The sequence below is a fragment of the Neopsephotus bourkii genome, unplaced genomic scaffold (genome assembly GCF_033783945.1).
Source record: "Neopsephotus bourkii isolate Nb327-2 ecotype Australia unplaced genomic scaffold, CSIRO-AGI_Nbou_v1 NB_518, whole genome shotgun sequence".
In the NCBI taxonomy this organism is placed as follows: domain Eukaryota; kingdom Metazoa; phylum Chordata; class Aves; order Psittaciformes; family Psittacidae; genus Neopsephotus; species Neopsephotus bourkii.
This window is the reverse complement of record NW_026901019.1, coordinates 701,628-717,964: the sequence shown is the minus strand read 5'-3', so window position 1 is coordinate 717,964 and position 16,337 is coordinate 701,628. Positions and strand designations below refer to the sequence as shown.

The following is a 16,337-nucleotide window of genomic DNA, read 5'->3' as shown; positions in this document are numbered from 1 at the left end:
CGAGCGGGGCGAAGGCTGAAACGCGGGTTCAACGCCGCGGTCGTGCTGCCGGGCGGCTGCGGAGCGACTCGGAGCGGCTGAGGTAAGATAAGGCACGACCCGACCGCGGAGCGCGGTTTCGAGACTCTCCCCTCAGGCGACGGAGCGAGCCCGCGGGCTTCCCCTCACACCGCGCCCGCCATTACCTGCCGCGGCCGGCACCGGGACCGGACCGCCCTCCCCTCGCTGTGCTCGCCGCCGGGGCCGCCCACTGGGAGAGGGGCACAGGACCGGCCGGGCCCCTGTGTCCACAGCCCGCTGGGAGGTGTAGTTCGTGCCTTGGAGGCGGGGAGCGCTGGCTTGCGGCCCGGGCCGCAGCTGAGGCCCTCTGCGGCCACCTCAGCTGGGGACCCGCGAAGGTTTTATGCGCTCGATGCCGGCCCCAAACACGGGGTTTGGAACGCACTGACCAAACACCGGTGAGTGGGCAGTGATGGGGCTCACCAGAGCTGCAGGGCACAGCTGGTCACAGAGCGCTACAGGCTGCAACCCATTAAACACAAATCACCGTTGGAACGGCAGAATTTGGGCACAGCGGCTACGTGTGAGCTTCCCAAGTGGCTCCTCAGCCGATCTCAGCAGCACTCACAGCGCTGTAGCAGGGATGAGTTCGGAGAAGCACATGGAGATTGCTTCCAGCTGCCCAGCTACTGTCCCACACAACACAGCTGTGTGCGTGACAACACTAAGAACCCATGTACCAGGGTGCTTTTCCCTGGATTCTCCAAAGCCTGTCTTCCAGACCTGGTGAGAGAGATCAGAGCAAGCCTCAGAAGGTCCAGCAGTAGCAACTAAGCCTATCCGTAAGTACCTAACAAGCAACTTAATTTCTTCATCAGCTCTTTGAGGTTTTTCCACTCAGTCACAGTTTTCACCTATCCCTTCCCTCCCAAGTTCCAATTTTACCTTTTCATCACCTCTGCACCACATCAGTTCTCTGTTTGCATTGTTGAAGAAAAGTCTTTAACAAACAAAAACCTTGTGATCCCAGACAATTCCTTTCACATCTCTCAACCTCTTCCACCCAGTCATCCCCGTCAGTCCTTTGCACAAAGGGTACGTGGTGCAGTTCTCATGCCATATTGCTATGAGCAGCCATTAGTAGTTAAATGTAGTGTTTTCAGTGTCTTAAAGCAACAAGTGCCTAAATCATTCTGTAAGTACAGCTTTGTTGTTTTCTTCTTCCACCCCCAACACGCTAGGTGGGAGTTTTACCCCTACTTAGGCACTTGGCTTCACCAGCAGCTCCACATGGCTTTGCTTTAGCCAACAAAAGTGTTAATAACAACCCATCTTGCTTCTGTAGGACCACAGGGATTTCACACACATATAGGTACAACTGTGTTTCATGGTAAAACATAACCTTTATAGGATGACAGAAACACGACTGCATTATGCCCCACTGTCATAACTTTATAACCTATAGGTACCATACAGATTCTGTATTTGACTATTTTAGTTAATGAAAAATAACAAACAGGGGATAGAAAAAATGTTATAACAATGCCAGCTCCAAACTCTAGCTAGCCAGTAACTCCAGCCTCTCCAGCTTGTTAAAGAAGTAGTTTCATACTTCATCCAGGTTGTCCCATGTTCTTAAAACAGGCGTCTTCAGTCATCCAGGCTCTCCTTAGGGCCCTCCAGTTCTTTCTTTCATGAAGCAGGATAGTTCAAAGTTCCTACTGTGGAGATACCACTCTTATGTATATGTCTTCCTAAGGGTGTTAACCCTCTTAAATTGCCAATCATTAAGTACTAGTTTTTCAGCTGTGCTTTAATGATACTGACCATAAGATGCTTCTGGTTCACAAGCAGAAGGATCTTCTCATTTGCTAAAGCCTAAGCACTTTTTTGATATCCAAAACCACTATTTTCTTATACTATTGGATATTCTTATACTATTGGATTACATTATTAGATAAGGAAGTGGTCATGCAGTCTATTATTAATGCTTCTGTGACATGTACACATGTATTCTTGGCAAGCGTGACAATGGAGAATCTTCCTCTACCGAAGCTCAGATTTGAGAACAAAATCCTCTATTAACGCCCACAAGTAGAATGTGAAGATGCAACTGCGTAACAATCGTCTTCCCCCAAGCAAACCAAAAAGTCACCATTATCAACTCTATAGAGGGAGAGGAACATGTCTGAACGATCTGAAGGATAAGTTTAAAACAAGTGAAGAAGAAAGGACTGAAGAACCAGAAAAGCAGGAAGCTTAACACAGAAGTTAGAACAGGGAAGGAAAACTGATCATGAAATCAAGATAACCCATCCTCACCCCCAATTGAAATCACACACAGTAGGTGTTTCAGGGTTTGTGTTTCAAGGTTCAGCCACCTGGATGGCTGAACCACACTGGAATCAGGGTAACAAGCAACAGGGACCAGCAACCAGCTGTTACATTGACCATGGAATCCCAGGCCTTGCACTTTCCTTAGATGATCAATGATGCTGCAGTGGTTAAGAAGCTATTTGCAAAGCAGCTGTTTGCTCTGTTAAAACGTGGTTGGTTCTCTGCATGTTTAAATCTAGTCATGTTATGTGGGTCTGCTGTGTGACCAACACAGAGGAAAAGCTTGCCTCTGGGCACAGACAAATAATCCCTAGTGAATCTTGTTCATAGGCCAGCACCACCACAGCCAATGTGCTTAATAAAAAAAACACAGCTGTCAATCACTCACTGAGAAGGTCAGTTTCCTTCCTGCCCCCAGATTTAAAAGGTATCCTTTATGGCAGTATACACTAAGACACTTTCACAGGAACACATTTAAGGCATTAGTTCACCCTCTTGCCTGCTGACTCCAGAAAGGAGCAGATGCCTTTGGGAGGTAGCATCTTTAAGCCACACGCAGTTTGCCAGAGCTCATTTGTCAGTGCCCTGAGGCAAGCCTTTCATCTTTTAGCTGCATAATGATAGCAGAACTGTATTATAGATGGCTGTCTTTACATGCATGAGCAACCCAGTTAAAATATGTATTTCTGCTAGCCAATGCAAGAAGCAAATTCCCACCTGCTCACTATCAGCCAGTAAAGCCATTCAGTAGGTGTCTAGGAAACTCAGCCCCCTCTCCAAGAAGCCAGGCTCTAGAATCCCACTGTAAACACATGCCTGTACTCAGGAAGATTCTGCTCAGTAGCAGCAGGACAATACAGACTAGTCCTTTTATGAACAGATACCACTTCTTCTAGACAAAACATGAACCCAACATGCAAACACAACTTCAAAGAAAATAAACCCAAACCTCAATCTCTCCCAGACCTCTCGGTATGACTGGTGGTTTAAGTTCTAATGACTAAAAACTGCCACAAAAAAAGAGGCAAAGAATGTGTGCACAAAATCAAAACTTGCTACAAAAACAAAGCAAAATATCCACAGAGCTGGTCTTGATTTAAATAGAAAACACTTTCATAAACCCCACTTTCATAAACATTAAGAGAAGCACAATACTCGAGTTTTATAATGCTGACATTCACAACACCTCCTGTATGAGGAGTACTTACAGGCTGAGTACAATGCAATTAGACTATTTCCACCTAAGAGCACTCAGAAATAGCACTCATTACTTAAGATGCTTCTAGAATGGCAGAAAGTAATTGCGTTCCCATTAGAGGACTCACACCTATAACTAGCTTTGGCACAGAAAATAAGCACTACCTTCACCAGAAGCAAAGATTACGTTCAACAATAGGGCCTGTACTTGCACGAAGGCAGTTAACTCTGCTATCATCCTGTTACCATGGTTTTATTTGCTCAGTTTCCACAGGCGTCAGTGTTACATGGTCCAGTTTAAGCCCACATTCTCTTGGGAGCATTTAGGCTGTTAAAGCAGTTACAGGACCTACATAAGCTTGCATAATCAGCAGGGCTTAGCAAGCTACCATGTTTTGTATTTTGCTGAGTAACTAATCTGTCTCTTGAAATACTGTGGCATCATTCTCATCTTAAAACAATTCTATAAACTCAAAAGTCCACACCTGCCTTCAGTGCAAAGGCGGGTAGGTTCATCTGGAAGCCGCTCTTTTACTTACAGTAAAAGTAGTAAGAGATGAAAGGCATGTTTTTGTCATCCCCCAGCAACAAAGACAATTCAACTCTAGCTTGTATTTAAACTTTGAACTCTCAAAGTTTTTATACAAAAATAAAACCTTCATAAACAAACATCTGTGTTGAGTCATACAGCATCTACCTTTATAGTGGTATCAGCTTTTCAGAATCGACACCCCATGTCTTGAGAAGTAATCATTAATAACTTGAGCAAAGAAATAGGATTAGTTCTTCAGCTTCCTTTAAAAAGTTATCTTACAAGAAGACTCCCAAGATACACTTGACCAAAACAGCTTTGTTCCATTCAATTAATTTCAAAGTTTCCTTAGCACAGAGCATATTGTACAAAGAATAATACTGTTTTCAGCTAAGCTTCTACTCCCTAAAGTCACCCACTAATGTTCACAGACTCTTGAAGGAAATGGGACTTGTGCAGAAGCTGCAGTCTAGACAAGAGTAAATTATACGGAAAAAAGCACATCTATTTGCTATATATTCATTTTTCTACTTTAGATCTCAAACTTCACTTAAAAGGTAGTTACAGTATCATTTTTTCTCATAAAGCCAGAAGTGAAAAAAGCACTGGTGCACTGCGGGGATAACAGCTTGTTACCATCCTTACTAAAGATGGAGAGGATGTGTTCTGCCTATAGTATGAGGGCTTCCAGATAACGTCATCTTTTAACAGCAACCGATGGTATCATCTAAGCCTACAAGAAATCTGGAGAGGGACTTTCATAAGGGCCTCTAGTGACAAAGGGGACAAGGGGGAATAGCTTTAAGCTGGAAGAGGAGAGATTTAGATTAGGTATTAGGAACAAATAATTACTGTGAGGGTGCTGAGGCGCTGGCACAGGGTCCCAGAGAAGCTGTGGCTGCCACATCCCTGGCAGTGTTCAAGGCCAGGTTGGACAGGGCTTGGAGCAACCTGCTCTAGTGGAAGGTGTCCCTGCCTGTGGCAGGGGGCTGGAACTGGATGGGCTTTAAGGTCCCTTCCAGCCTGGTGATTCTGTGAGTCTTAACCACATCTGGCAGAAAGCAGGCTTTCTTCACATTTATTATAGCAAAATACTATTAGCCACTTTCATACTGCAGGAAGGAACTTAGAAAGATAAAATGTAATTATTTTGACAAGTTAAAACATTTTTAAATGCACCTGCTTGGCTTCAGTTCCACTTCCCATTGTGACAGACCTGTGTACCAAAGCAGCCAAATTTACAGAATAAATCTGTCACTCTTAAAAGTGTCAGGTCAGGACATCAGTGGAAACACAGGCCCCTTCCATAAGGATCTCTAAATCAAAGACCTGTCATCAAAATTCTCACTTCTACAGATAATTTAAGGACCTTTATGTAATCCAGAATACACTTTACAGAACAGACTACATTGTAGAAGATCAGGGTTAAAATCCCTTAGGCAAAACAGAAGTGATAGTAGTGCATGGAAGATGTGAGACACAAAGCTTAAGTGCTGTGCACAAAGAAAGAACTGAAGTAAAGGCACTCAGAGAATCTGGGAAGTGAGAACACCAGAAAACCAGAATAAATTCCATGGGTAAACCAATCCAATTTCTTTATGCAATAACAAGAACAATATTCTTTATTAAACTGTTCTCACAAAGCAATTACTGAAGATACCTAACATGCAGCAACAAAATTAGCTACAGCAAGCAAAAAGGTCCTTTTTAATCATTCCCCTTCTCAAAGATTACCTGTTTCTAGCAGCACACATAGCCCATCTGCTCCTGTTTGTGCCTGTGACTGGCACAAACTCCCACGTGGTGATCAGAAGCATTTGCTCACATGCTGGGCTGCCAAATTCAGTGCTTCACATGCAGAGCAGCCAGTCACCCCTTTGGCACAGCAACCGCATCAAGCTGGGTTTTTCATCACATACCAATGGCCACATTTGAGTATTTGGCAATACGATGAACTTGAAGGTTCAGGGAAGTGATCAGTGTATGTATGCACTCTCAAGAGCAAAAAAAGCAGAGCTTTAAGATCACACACAGTACTGAAGATGCTGAAAACTCCAGGACAGTCAAGAAGCACCAGTTGTTTCCAAAAGCTTTTTTCTTTTCTTTTCAAGCAGTATACTGGTATTCTTGACTGCACAGAACCACCCTGGTTTTTCTGTGAGTATATGGAGAACAAGCTGAACAACACATCTGTTACAAAAGTAGCATTAGTCTTTCCTTATGGTTTTACAGAAATAATCTCTGAATTCAGAAAACCAGAAATCCATTTCCCTGCTTCTTTTGCTTGACAGCTGCTACTGTAATACATAGTACTGTAATCCCCATCTCCACTGGACAACAGTACCCCTCTTCTAAAACCTGCTTAAATATATATATATATATACACACACATACACACACAGTCTGTCCACAGTCTTCTCTCTCTCTTTACTGTATCCTTCAAGCATAAGCAAGTATCATCATCATCAGAGAATGGTTTGGGTTGGAAGAGACCCTAAAGATCAATCAAGCCTTTCTGTACTTCAGCTCACAGAAGACATCTACATGCCAAACCATTTTATAAAAGATGTCCAAAAACTACACCAGAGCAGCTGCAGCCTTTTCACCTGCCAGTTTAACAGCTTAAATCTTTGCATGACATTGTGTAGGGACCATTCATAGCACAGAGCAGTGCTTTAGACAAAAGTGGTTCAGCTACTTGGTATATTATATTGCAAACATTAGGAAAATAATTTGGAGCATCAAGAAAATGTTCACTATTACAGCATCTTCATTAACTTCAAAGTTTAACCTTCTCTCTGGATTTATTTGTATTTCAAAAGCCAATACAAACCCAAACCCATTACATACACACCAGTCACTCCTGTAGACTAGGATGTGAGTCTTCACTGGGAATTTAGCTCTATTCCAACAATATGCATCGTCATATGTTCAGTTAAAAGGGTACTCTAATGCAATATTCAAGCCTGGGTTTTTTTCCAAGCCTTTGGCAAATGTGGGAACGATACTACTTCCAAGTAGCTCAATTATTTTTATGTGACAGCAGGTAGCTATTTCAGTCAATTGTTTTGTTACATAAATGCCACTACAGACTTTTGTGGCTTGGTTTAACCCAAAACATTAGTCCTGGAAAAGTCTAGTTATGCCAATAAGCTAATCTCATTAAAATACTCATCTGGTTTTAAGTATGCAAGAACTAGTCAGAGCAAGTTCCATTTCAGCTACTGGGATCTCCAGCAAAAAGCCTTCCATCACCTTCCCAGAAGTACCAGTGAAAAACAAGTCTAAACCACAGAAGCATTGGTCTGTTTTTGACAGTGGTATTTTAAGTGTTTATTAAGCTGGTTTTCAGCCATTGATTCAGTTGGCTGACATCCACCTGCCACATATAATATCTGAAAATGCAGTTTGCAAACTGCTAAAATAAGGAAGCTGGAGTGTTTGGCTGCATTTTTTTCTATTAATACAACAGGCAAGAGATTCCAGAAATTGTCTTGCTGATATACTTCAACAATGCCTGAAGCAAGGATAGGAAAAGGTCCCCTGCCTAGTCTAAAATAGTTCCAAGTCTGGAAAAAAGCCACTACTCTTTAATATTTTCATAAGCAGAAAAGAAAATCCCAGTTTCTCACCCATCTCTAGCAATGTTCAAGTGAAGTTCTACTTCCATTTTTAAAATACGGAAGTTTTATTTAACCATTGTAAGTGTTCTGCAAACTGCATCACAGATAATGCACAGCTTGTGACCAAGATCAATAGTAAAAGCTGAAGTCTTGCTAATGACAGCGCTAATACATAATGGCAATTTTAACACTGCAGTGCAGAAAACATCTGTTCTCCTAAACTCCACTGATGTGTATCATTTATGTAGATATTTATTAGATCCAGTCATCATGCTACAGTACTAGTCAGGTTAATAAACCTTCCCACTGTGCAAATATACCAGCATAAGGTATGAACACAATGAAACCTGTATGAAATAGTTACTTTCCAGAAAGAAGCTTGTGGCCCATCAAATTCAGATTGAAGTACTATAGATTTTAAATATTTACTTGTCTTCTTAGCATACCTACTGGGTAAGACTAGTTTCTTGTTCAATTCCCCAAAATAAATATAAGCTTTCAACTGAAAGCATTTATTTCCCTAGTTTTCCAAAGCAGAGCCTGGAAGGTGGGAGGGGAAATGCTGCAGACTTGCCATCAGTCCACTTAGTTCATGAAAGCATCTCCTGTCCCAGTATTTGTTCAAATCCAAGAGATATCTTCTTCCAGTGAAATATGACGGGAGCACTCATTGTATTTGCAGCAGTTCAGTCTGTTTCCATGGCAGCACTGCGGGATTCCTTTGCCACCATGAGTCGCATGAGCTGACTGTGGAATTTCTCAATCTTCTTTACATCTTGTGCCTGGTCTGTTCTATACAGCAAACACTGTAAGAAAAAGTTGATTCACATCAGATTTCACTCAAGCTGGTTTTATCCTGTTTATAGCTGCAAGATATTTATGCTTGAAACACATAAAACAAGTACTTAAATGTTTGTTTGTGGCATGTTATTACCAATCAGCAGCAGCAACAAATTCTAGTCTACCCTGTTTTAAAACACATCTGTGTTGACACAAGTTTCTTTGAAAGGCTCACACCTTCCATTTTGAAAATAGGGAAGCTCACGATTTATCCTGTTTTTTTCTCTCCCAAACAAGGTGCTAAAACTTAGGGTTAAAGCTGTCTTTACAGACACTCCTGTTTGTGTTCTGGAAAAAACAAAACCAGATTTTAAATCTAATTCCTTTCCTATTTCACTGTATTATGGAAATAAGTTTATCTTGCCTTTCACAGTCCTTGGTGTTACACTGCCAGTGACACAAAATCAGTATTTCCCACTGATGGGGATCCCTTCCCCTAGGCAAAACATAAGACAATCCTAAATAAGGAACACTGCATCTGATTAAGATAAAAAGCAACTCTTTGATATGACAAGTCTGTAAATGCAAGAGGGACAAGCAATATGTTAGTGACTTACAATAAAACTGCTTAGGGTTTTTTTTGATTACTTAAGTAATTCTTTACATTTGTACAGCCTGAGTATGACTGGCCAGGCTGATCTAATAGTGAAGAAAACCCAGAATACTCCATTCCTCAGTGCTGTGAGCACAGTGACTTTTGCCAGTATTACATTCCTATTTTAAGTTAGAGACAAGCAGTAGAAAACAGTTTCTTTTTTCCTTCAACTGTATGAGTTCTACAGATTGAGCAAAGAAAACTTCCCTTCTTGCCTTTAGAAAAAAGGCAGCCCCCCCCCCCCAATCCCAAACAAAACCAATCCCCTGCCATCTCCCAGTGTAACAGCTTTCCCTGACTGGAAGCAGGTAGGAAAGCCTGTAACCGAAAAGAGCTCACAGTCACAAACCAGCCAACTCCAACTTCCCATATGGAAGATTTCAACTAAACTGCCCCCATTCCCCGTTATCAGTGCCCTGAACTCAACATCTTGCCCATGTCAAGCTCTATTACCCTATTAAGCTCGCAGCTATTGGAATACCATGCCAGGCTACTTTTCCTGTAAAGAAGAAATTAGACTTTTTCCACGTCTGAAGATCAGAGAAGGGCAGACTACTATTGCTTACTCTGAACTGCAGAAAAACAACTTGGCTACAACATCACTAGCAGCAAGAACCTGGCACTGTCATGTACATTAGCACACATACACCAATGCCCACCACCCTAACCCCCCTCAATGTTTCTTAGCACCCTTTCAGGCTATTTAGAACAAGAGCAACCAGTAAGTACAGCTGCTCCACCTCCTTGAACAACAGCCTGGGAAGAACAGTGCAGAACTCCATGTTGCATGTATGTTCCAGTGTTCACTGAATGAGTACCTGACACCGTGGCAGCATTTCAGAAAATGGGATCTCTGAACTGCAATGGAATCTTGTCTTTCAGTCTCATCATCACTCCACTGTCTCACAATCACCAAAAATGAGCTTAAGCTATGGTTGGAAGTTGTCACCACTCTGAGCAAATGAAAAGGGCCACACTCACACTACTAGACACCTGTGTTTGAAGATGCTCCTGAAAAGCTTCAGCAGAGGCCACCAATGTCACTCCATGAAGCATTTTCAGACAGAGAGAGCTTGCAGAATTTCTGTAGTGCTTGTTTTCCTAAAATCCTGAATTATGCTGACACCTGTGAAGGACACTGAAGTTTTAGCTTTCCTGGACTGTACAGGGTTGAACCACAGGTCAGTGTCAGTCACAAACACAGCAACTAAGGAAGGCTGAGCACAAGTTTAGAGAACAGTCAGGCACTCTCAAGGCAACAGCCAAGAGCTCTCAAGCTGACTGACAGCAAAATGGAAGTCTGCAAGAGGCACAATAAGCCCCAAAAGAGGAATATATTCTGTACTTACAGCTACATCATCCGTGACTTTGATACAGAGGTTCCCATCACAGTGGCGATATTTGAGAACAACCCGCACCTGAAATGACAAACATTGTAAGAATTAAGGTCCACAGCTAACAATTCTAAGAGCATACCTGAAAGTAATCTGCCCACATTCAGACTACCTTTTATTATAAGTATGTACTGCTTCATATTTTCATCTCCTCCATGGTGACCACTAATCCCACAGCCAGGACGACATGGGAGTTGAACCATCACATTTCCCTGCCTAACATATTAAAACAGTATTACAGTAGCATCAGAAACTTCACATGAGACATGTTCAAAACCATGGTAAATACAGCAAGGAGAACTGCAGAGACCTCAGTGACACACAGGATGAACCACAGGAGGTGTGGCAACACAAGACACTTCAGAAGAACTAACTGGAAGCTTGTGTTTATAACCCTGAAACACTTAAAAAAAAGAAAGAAGTCTAAATCTAAAATCAAGTCTAAATGAAAACTTGAAAGGGATTAATTCAGTGAGGTAAGCTTAACAGTAGTACTTTTTCTTCTATGATACCTAACCTAATGTGTAAACCAGTCATGTTTCCAGCCACCACAGTTATTTCAACAGCTGCACCACTGCCTACAGACAGATCTGAAGTGTTCTGATGGTTTTGCAAGTGGAAAGGGAAGATACAAAGAGCAGTACTTTCTCAGTAATTAAAATCAGAAGACTGAAGAACTTCTTTCAAATTAACTGCTTTCAAGATTCAGCTCCTCACTGAGAATTCCTACTGTCCAAAAGAAAAGAGGCTGCCACAAGCAGACATGGACTTGATAGATAGCTTGTTCCTACAAGACAGAACCATTTACTACTGAGCTCAGTAGCCCACGGAGAACATGCACTCTTTCCCATGATTCTTGTTCTTCCCTCAGCTCCCTGACAAGCCAAGTTACACACAAAAGCTCCTCAGGCTTGTTCTCCATACTCGTGTTGTAACTCTGGAGCCTACATAAACTCCTTCATACAAAACAAGTTTATTGTCATGGATGTGGAGGGACTGCCTTTGGAGGCCCCTGCAGAAAAGGGGAAGAGGAACTCCTGGCTGCAGCAACATCCCTTGTCTTTCATTTCATTGACTATTACAGAGCATAAGAAGGTAAAACAAGACAGTTTTACTGTCAGTAGGTAGTGGCAACTGCATATGAAGTCATCACCTACACTAGTTAAAGACAGATCATAGAATCATAGAACCTGGAAGGGATCTCAGGGATCATCTAGTCCAATCCTTCCAGGCAAAGCAAGGCCCAGACTAGATGTCCCAGCACCCTGCTCAGACGAATCTTAAAACATGCCCAGTGTTGGGGAATCCACTGTTACAAACTACTTCTGAAGGTGTCTCCATGTCCTCTATTTTTGGTGAAGAAAACTAGGTCTTTTTTTCCCCTAATGTTTTCTCAAGCATGAGTTCCACACTGCCTTTTGTGTTGCTCTTTGGCTAAATTATAGCGCTTTTTCTGAATACTTAAGTTACTTTTAACAGTTGTACAAACTACATTCCTGAAAGTTACCAAAACCAAAAAGCAGTCATACGGCAAGAATATTCCTAGAGCAATTACTCTTTAGAAAGCAAGCACCTTCCAGTCTGCAAAGGCACTGCAGGCATCACCACGTAAGACCTAACGAAAGCTTTAACTTTTTAGAAAGCCGAATTCAAATGATGCAGTGTTAAAGGTTCTGAACTCATAAACCAAATCCACTCCCGACACACCTTTCATTCCGCAGAACTCGTAATCCCAGTTCTAACTCACAGGTACAATGTAAATGAGCACGTCTCTGAGGTTCCGTTCTCGAGGCCCGCACCTCAATAACACCACCTATTGCGCCGTCCTCTACGCGCGATTTGGGGGTCTTATATGAGCACCCCCCTCCCGGCTGCTGCTTCCCGCCCGCCCGGTGCAGGCCACAACCACCCTGAGCACACCTGCAGGTCCCGCCACACGCGGAACAGGAGCCCGCGGCCCGCCGGGGACCCGCATCCTGCCTGGAAAGCCACCCCGCAGCCGGCTCCACTGCTCAGTGCCCGCCTGCTTCCCTAGGCAGCCACAGAACACGAACCGAGAACGCCGCAGACACCGCCTCACCACACAGCCGCTGCGCCCCGGGCCTACCGCGAGCGGCGAAGGCCCACCTCGGCCGCTCATCCCTCCCGTCCCTCCCGCGAGGCCTGTGCGGCGTCCCCCCCCCACCTTCATGGGGTCGGCGAGGTAGAGCTTCTCGGCAGCACGCGTGAACTCCTCCCAGGCCTGGTAGTGCGGCATGGCGGGGCCAGCACGATCCGGTGCTCCGCTACCCCCGCGGCGGCAAGATGGCGCCGAAAGCGGCAAGCGCTGCGCCGCTGCGAGCCGGCGCCTCTCATTGGTCGGCGAGAAATTGTGGCCCAATCGCGAAACGCATGACTCAGAGATCGCGGGCCCGGGGGTGGAGTGCGGCCGAGGGGCACGGAGGTTGCCACAGCGACCCCGTGAGGCGCGGCGGGATGCCGGCGAGAGTTAAAGGTTCGATGCCCGCCGCCACCGGCGGAGGAGTAGCTCGCCCGGAGATGGGACGCTCTGTGAGGCGGTGCTTGTGGGGCTCCACAGGCCGGGTGCGGGAAGACTCTGTGACTGCCCGTCAGCCTGAGCCCCACAGAGGGGCTGGAGGCGCCGGTGGACCAGCGTCGTGGCCTGGCTTGGTGAGGAGGGCCCGGCGAGAGGTGAGGGCAGTGCCCCAGGCCAGCCTAGTCAAGCAGACCCCGAGCGTGAGGTTATCTCGGCTGGCTTCTACAGCTGAATGTGGTCCTGCTTTTCCCAGCTGGAAGGGCCTTTGTGAGGCTGGAGGTTGTGTCCATGTTGAACAGAAAGGATATTTAAGAGCAGCTCTCCGGCCTGCCTAGGCCGCTGAGGCAGCTGCAGCCCTTCAGAGGGTTTCTGAGGTGGTGCTCGGGAGTGAAGCTGCTGGTTTTAGAAAGACCCGAAGTTGTGATATTGTAAAGATCTTGGGGAACACTCCCTTTCAAATATGTGTGTGTGTGCAACGAATTTACATAAAACTGACTGAAATTCATTTCGAAAGAGAAATGAGGGATAAAATCCACAATTTCTCTTGTTACATTATAAAATCCCATTTCCTGAAGCAACCTGTTGTAGCCAGCCACAGTGCTTGAGTTCTGACCACGTTACACGGCTTGTGTAACCGCTGCAGTTACAATAAACACCTAGCAATTGCAACCCTCATTTCATAGGAACACACTGGAAGCCCAGCAGCTCCTGACAGTGACTCACAACTTCGAGTTAGCTTTATTGAACTGGGCAACCCTCAGCGGTGTGGCCAAGCAAGTGAACAGGAAAGTTTAGGGCAGGTCTGTAAGTCTACAGTAGCAGGATGGGGAAATAGTAGCTGTAGGGATTTTGACTGCAAAAGACACAATAGGTGCAAGGGAGAATGAAGAAACATGGCATAGAAATGAAAGGGCTGGTGGGAGGTAAAGGGAGAAAAACTAGAATGAGTTTCCCTGAGTCAGTAAAGCAGAAAATAATTGTTACTGTGGGGATCCACTTTAGTGTGCGGTAACCAGACTGCCAAACTTTAATACATTGTGACTTGTGGGTGCTATAAACGTGGTCTGAACGATTCTGGTAAAGGGCTTTGCACCAATGAGTGGAGGCTATGAACAGTGGAAAGACTTAAAAGTTTCTTGCTTTTTAATTTCCAGAACTGCTCACAGAGTTTAGATGCTGCTGAGTGTGAGAACCAAGCTTCGGAAATGTAAGGGATGTCTTTCAGATTCTGATTAAAGGTGATTGATGTATTGAAAGAGCCTAAAACAATTATCCACAGAACCTAACAGGGAGGGACTGCTTCTCCACTGTCTTAAGGTTTCAGGTAGCCATTTGTAACAGCAGAGCAAGAATTGCTTTTGGCAGTGTTTTACAGACACATGGGGAATGTAAAGACATGAAAATGAAGGTGTGGGGAGCACAACATTTCAGAGAACCATTGCTCACCAAATTTGGATCTGTGTTTTCAAGTTGGACACAGACATTTTCTGCCCCCAGGTCCACACAGAAGCACCTTAGGGTTGATTGATTTTTATAGGATTTTGATTTTGGCTCAAATGTTCAGGATCTTTTATGGTTCTTTTGACACAAGAGCTATTTTAGGAGCTTGCCAATGGTCAGTCATTAGCCCTGTAATTCACAATTTCTGCAGCTGAGCTAATGCAACAGGGGGCAAGATTAGAAAACAAACCCATTTTGATATTTCTTCCTTAACCCAGATGATTTCTGTGAGCCGGTTTAAGATATGCACAACTTGGGAGGTGACGAACTGCAGCAGCCAGGGCAAAGAGCACAGAGAGAGATTTCATAATTGGCTTTACCTCTGAAGGAAATGTGATGTGTCACTGTGACATTTATGTACAGCCTGATACACAGCTCTGCACAGCCTGTTCCTGGCTGCAGATCTTAAGGATTTCGTCTTCCCTGCCACCACCGCCACCTATGGCCCCACGGTTGTGCTGCCACAGCTGTTTGTAACTCTGCACTGGGATCAAACCAGTGCTTGCATTAAAAGCAGCACCGTTTTTAGTAACGCTTTTTTTTTTAACCCAGATTGGTTCGTTTTTCCAGTTTACTGTGTGGCCCTACGTACTGGTGTGCTGACACAGCTGTTGGAAACATACCTTTTTTGGTGGCAAGGCAGGATATGGGGATTCCTACTGTTTTTGCTGGCTTGCCACCAAAAATGGGGTCTGTATGTGAAACTATCCCACTCTTTCAGCTCTCCTGAAAACAAGGCCAGTTGCTGAAATCTTGGCAATTAAAAGGAGAAGCTATTTCTGAGCCTCGGGGAATGTCTGATACCTATAGTTAGTGCACTGCTTCACTCTGTTGTTCTCTTGCCTGAAGAACAGAACATTTTCTTGACATGTTTGAAAAGTAACTCAGGCCACTGCAGTTATTCAGCTGAAAGTTGTATTTGATGTATGTCCAAAACTGTATTTTCCAAGTGAGTTCCAGTGAATGCAGTAATAGTAGAAATCTTTCAATGGGCTTTTTGTTTAGTGAAATAAAATGAACAGTTGTTTATCACTCTGTGGAGTGTTTGGTATGCAGCCAATAATAATTTAGTAGTTAGGAAGAATTCTGCTAAAACATACATACTTATCTTGCTTTCTTTTCTTGAGTTCCTGCTTGCTTCCATGCAAGAAATCATTCCAGTGATCTTAACAGCCATTCCATCACTTGTAAGTGAAATCTGGAATGCTGCAAAACCTCAGCTACCCTTTCCTCAGCCTCCCCTTGTATATCCTTGCTGCATCCCCCAGACCACCTTAGATAATGTCTTTTTTAGCTTGGATTTAAGGCCATAAAAATCTATGAAGCAATAATGTAACTACTGTGCAATGAAGATTTTTCATGCGGTTTTCCCTCAGGCCTTTTCCCCTCATCCAACCTGTGTGTACATGATTAGTGATCTCTCTTTGATCAAGCTTCTACATGCATTGCCACTGCAAGTTCTGCTTTGTATAGTTGTGTTCAGGCATCTGGATTCCACACGGTAATTTCTATAGTATTTTATCTAGTGTCTTCCTTTGCATAAATGACAAACCTGAAAGAAAAGAGCAGAAAAAGACCTTGCATTATGTACTAAAATACCATCCACAGAGATCTTGAGTTCTTGCAGCTCATATAAAGTTCATGGAAGTTGCAGCTGCTCAGCATCACTCAGGGTGAGATATTTGGTTTCCTGTTCTTCACATTCATGCTTTTATTCAGGATAAAGCAGGTGCCATATTCTTATTTGCAAATGTATTTTTCTTTCCTGCATAAGGAATTCAGA

General features: G+C 43.9%; 1 protein-coding gene and 2 long non-coding RNA genes across 4 annotated transcripts; 1 reads left to right on the top strand and 2 right to left on the bottom strand.

Moving 5' to 3' along the window:
* Positions 1-1,460: 1,460 nt before the first annotated feature.
* Positions 1,461-6,839, bottom strand: LOC133210789 (uncharacterized). Of its 2 annotated transcripts, none has more exons than XR_009725022.1 (2): positions 5,801-6,839; positions 1,461-1,721 (listed from the first exon to the last, which is right to left on the bottom strand). It is a non-coding gene; the product is annotated as an uncharacterized LOC133210789 (long non-coding RNA). The 2 variants fall into 2 exon arrangements; XR_009725023.1 differs by lacking the exon at positions 1,461-1,721 and adding an exon at positions 5,246-5,282.
* A 12-nt stretch (positions 6,840-6,851) lies between these two features.
* Positions 6,852-12,869, bottom strand: SRP9 (signal recognition particle 9). The gene is made up of 3 exons (XM_061350491.1): positions 12,704-12,869; positions 10,474-10,542; positions 6,852-8,495 (listed from the first exon to the last, which is right to left on the bottom strand). The coding sequence occupies exons 1-3, from the start codon at positions 12,773-12,775 to the stop codon at positions 8,376-8,378; spliced, it is 261 nt and encodes an 86-aa protein (XP_061206475.1). The 5' UTR covers positions 12,776-12,869; the 3' UTR covers positions 6,852-8,375.
* A 199-nt stretch (positions 12,870-13,068) lies between these two features.
* On the top strand, positions 13,069-15,586 carry LOC133210757 (uncharacterized). Its single transcript, XR_009724999.1, has 3 exons — positions 13,069-13,209; positions 14,209-14,261; positions 14,773-15,586. It is a non-coding gene; the product is annotated as an uncharacterized LOC133210757 (long non-coding RNA).
* Positions 15,587-16,337: the final 751 nt, after the last annotated feature.

Excerpts from the sequence above, each read along its gene's own strand:
- SRP9 (XM_061350491.1), bottom strand. The coding sequence starts at position 12,775 with ATGCCGCACTACCAGGCCTGGGAGGAGTTCACGCGTGCTGCCGAGAAG. Across the intron at positions 10,543-12,703 it reads ACCTCGCCGACCCCATGAAG|GTGCGGGTTGTTCTCAAATA; the intron begins GTGGGGGGGGGA and ends TTGTCATTTCAG. Across the intron at positions 8,496-10,473 it reads AAGTCACGGATGATGTAGCT|TGTTTGCTGTATAGAACAGA; the intron begins GTAAGTACAGAA and ends TTTTTCTTACAG.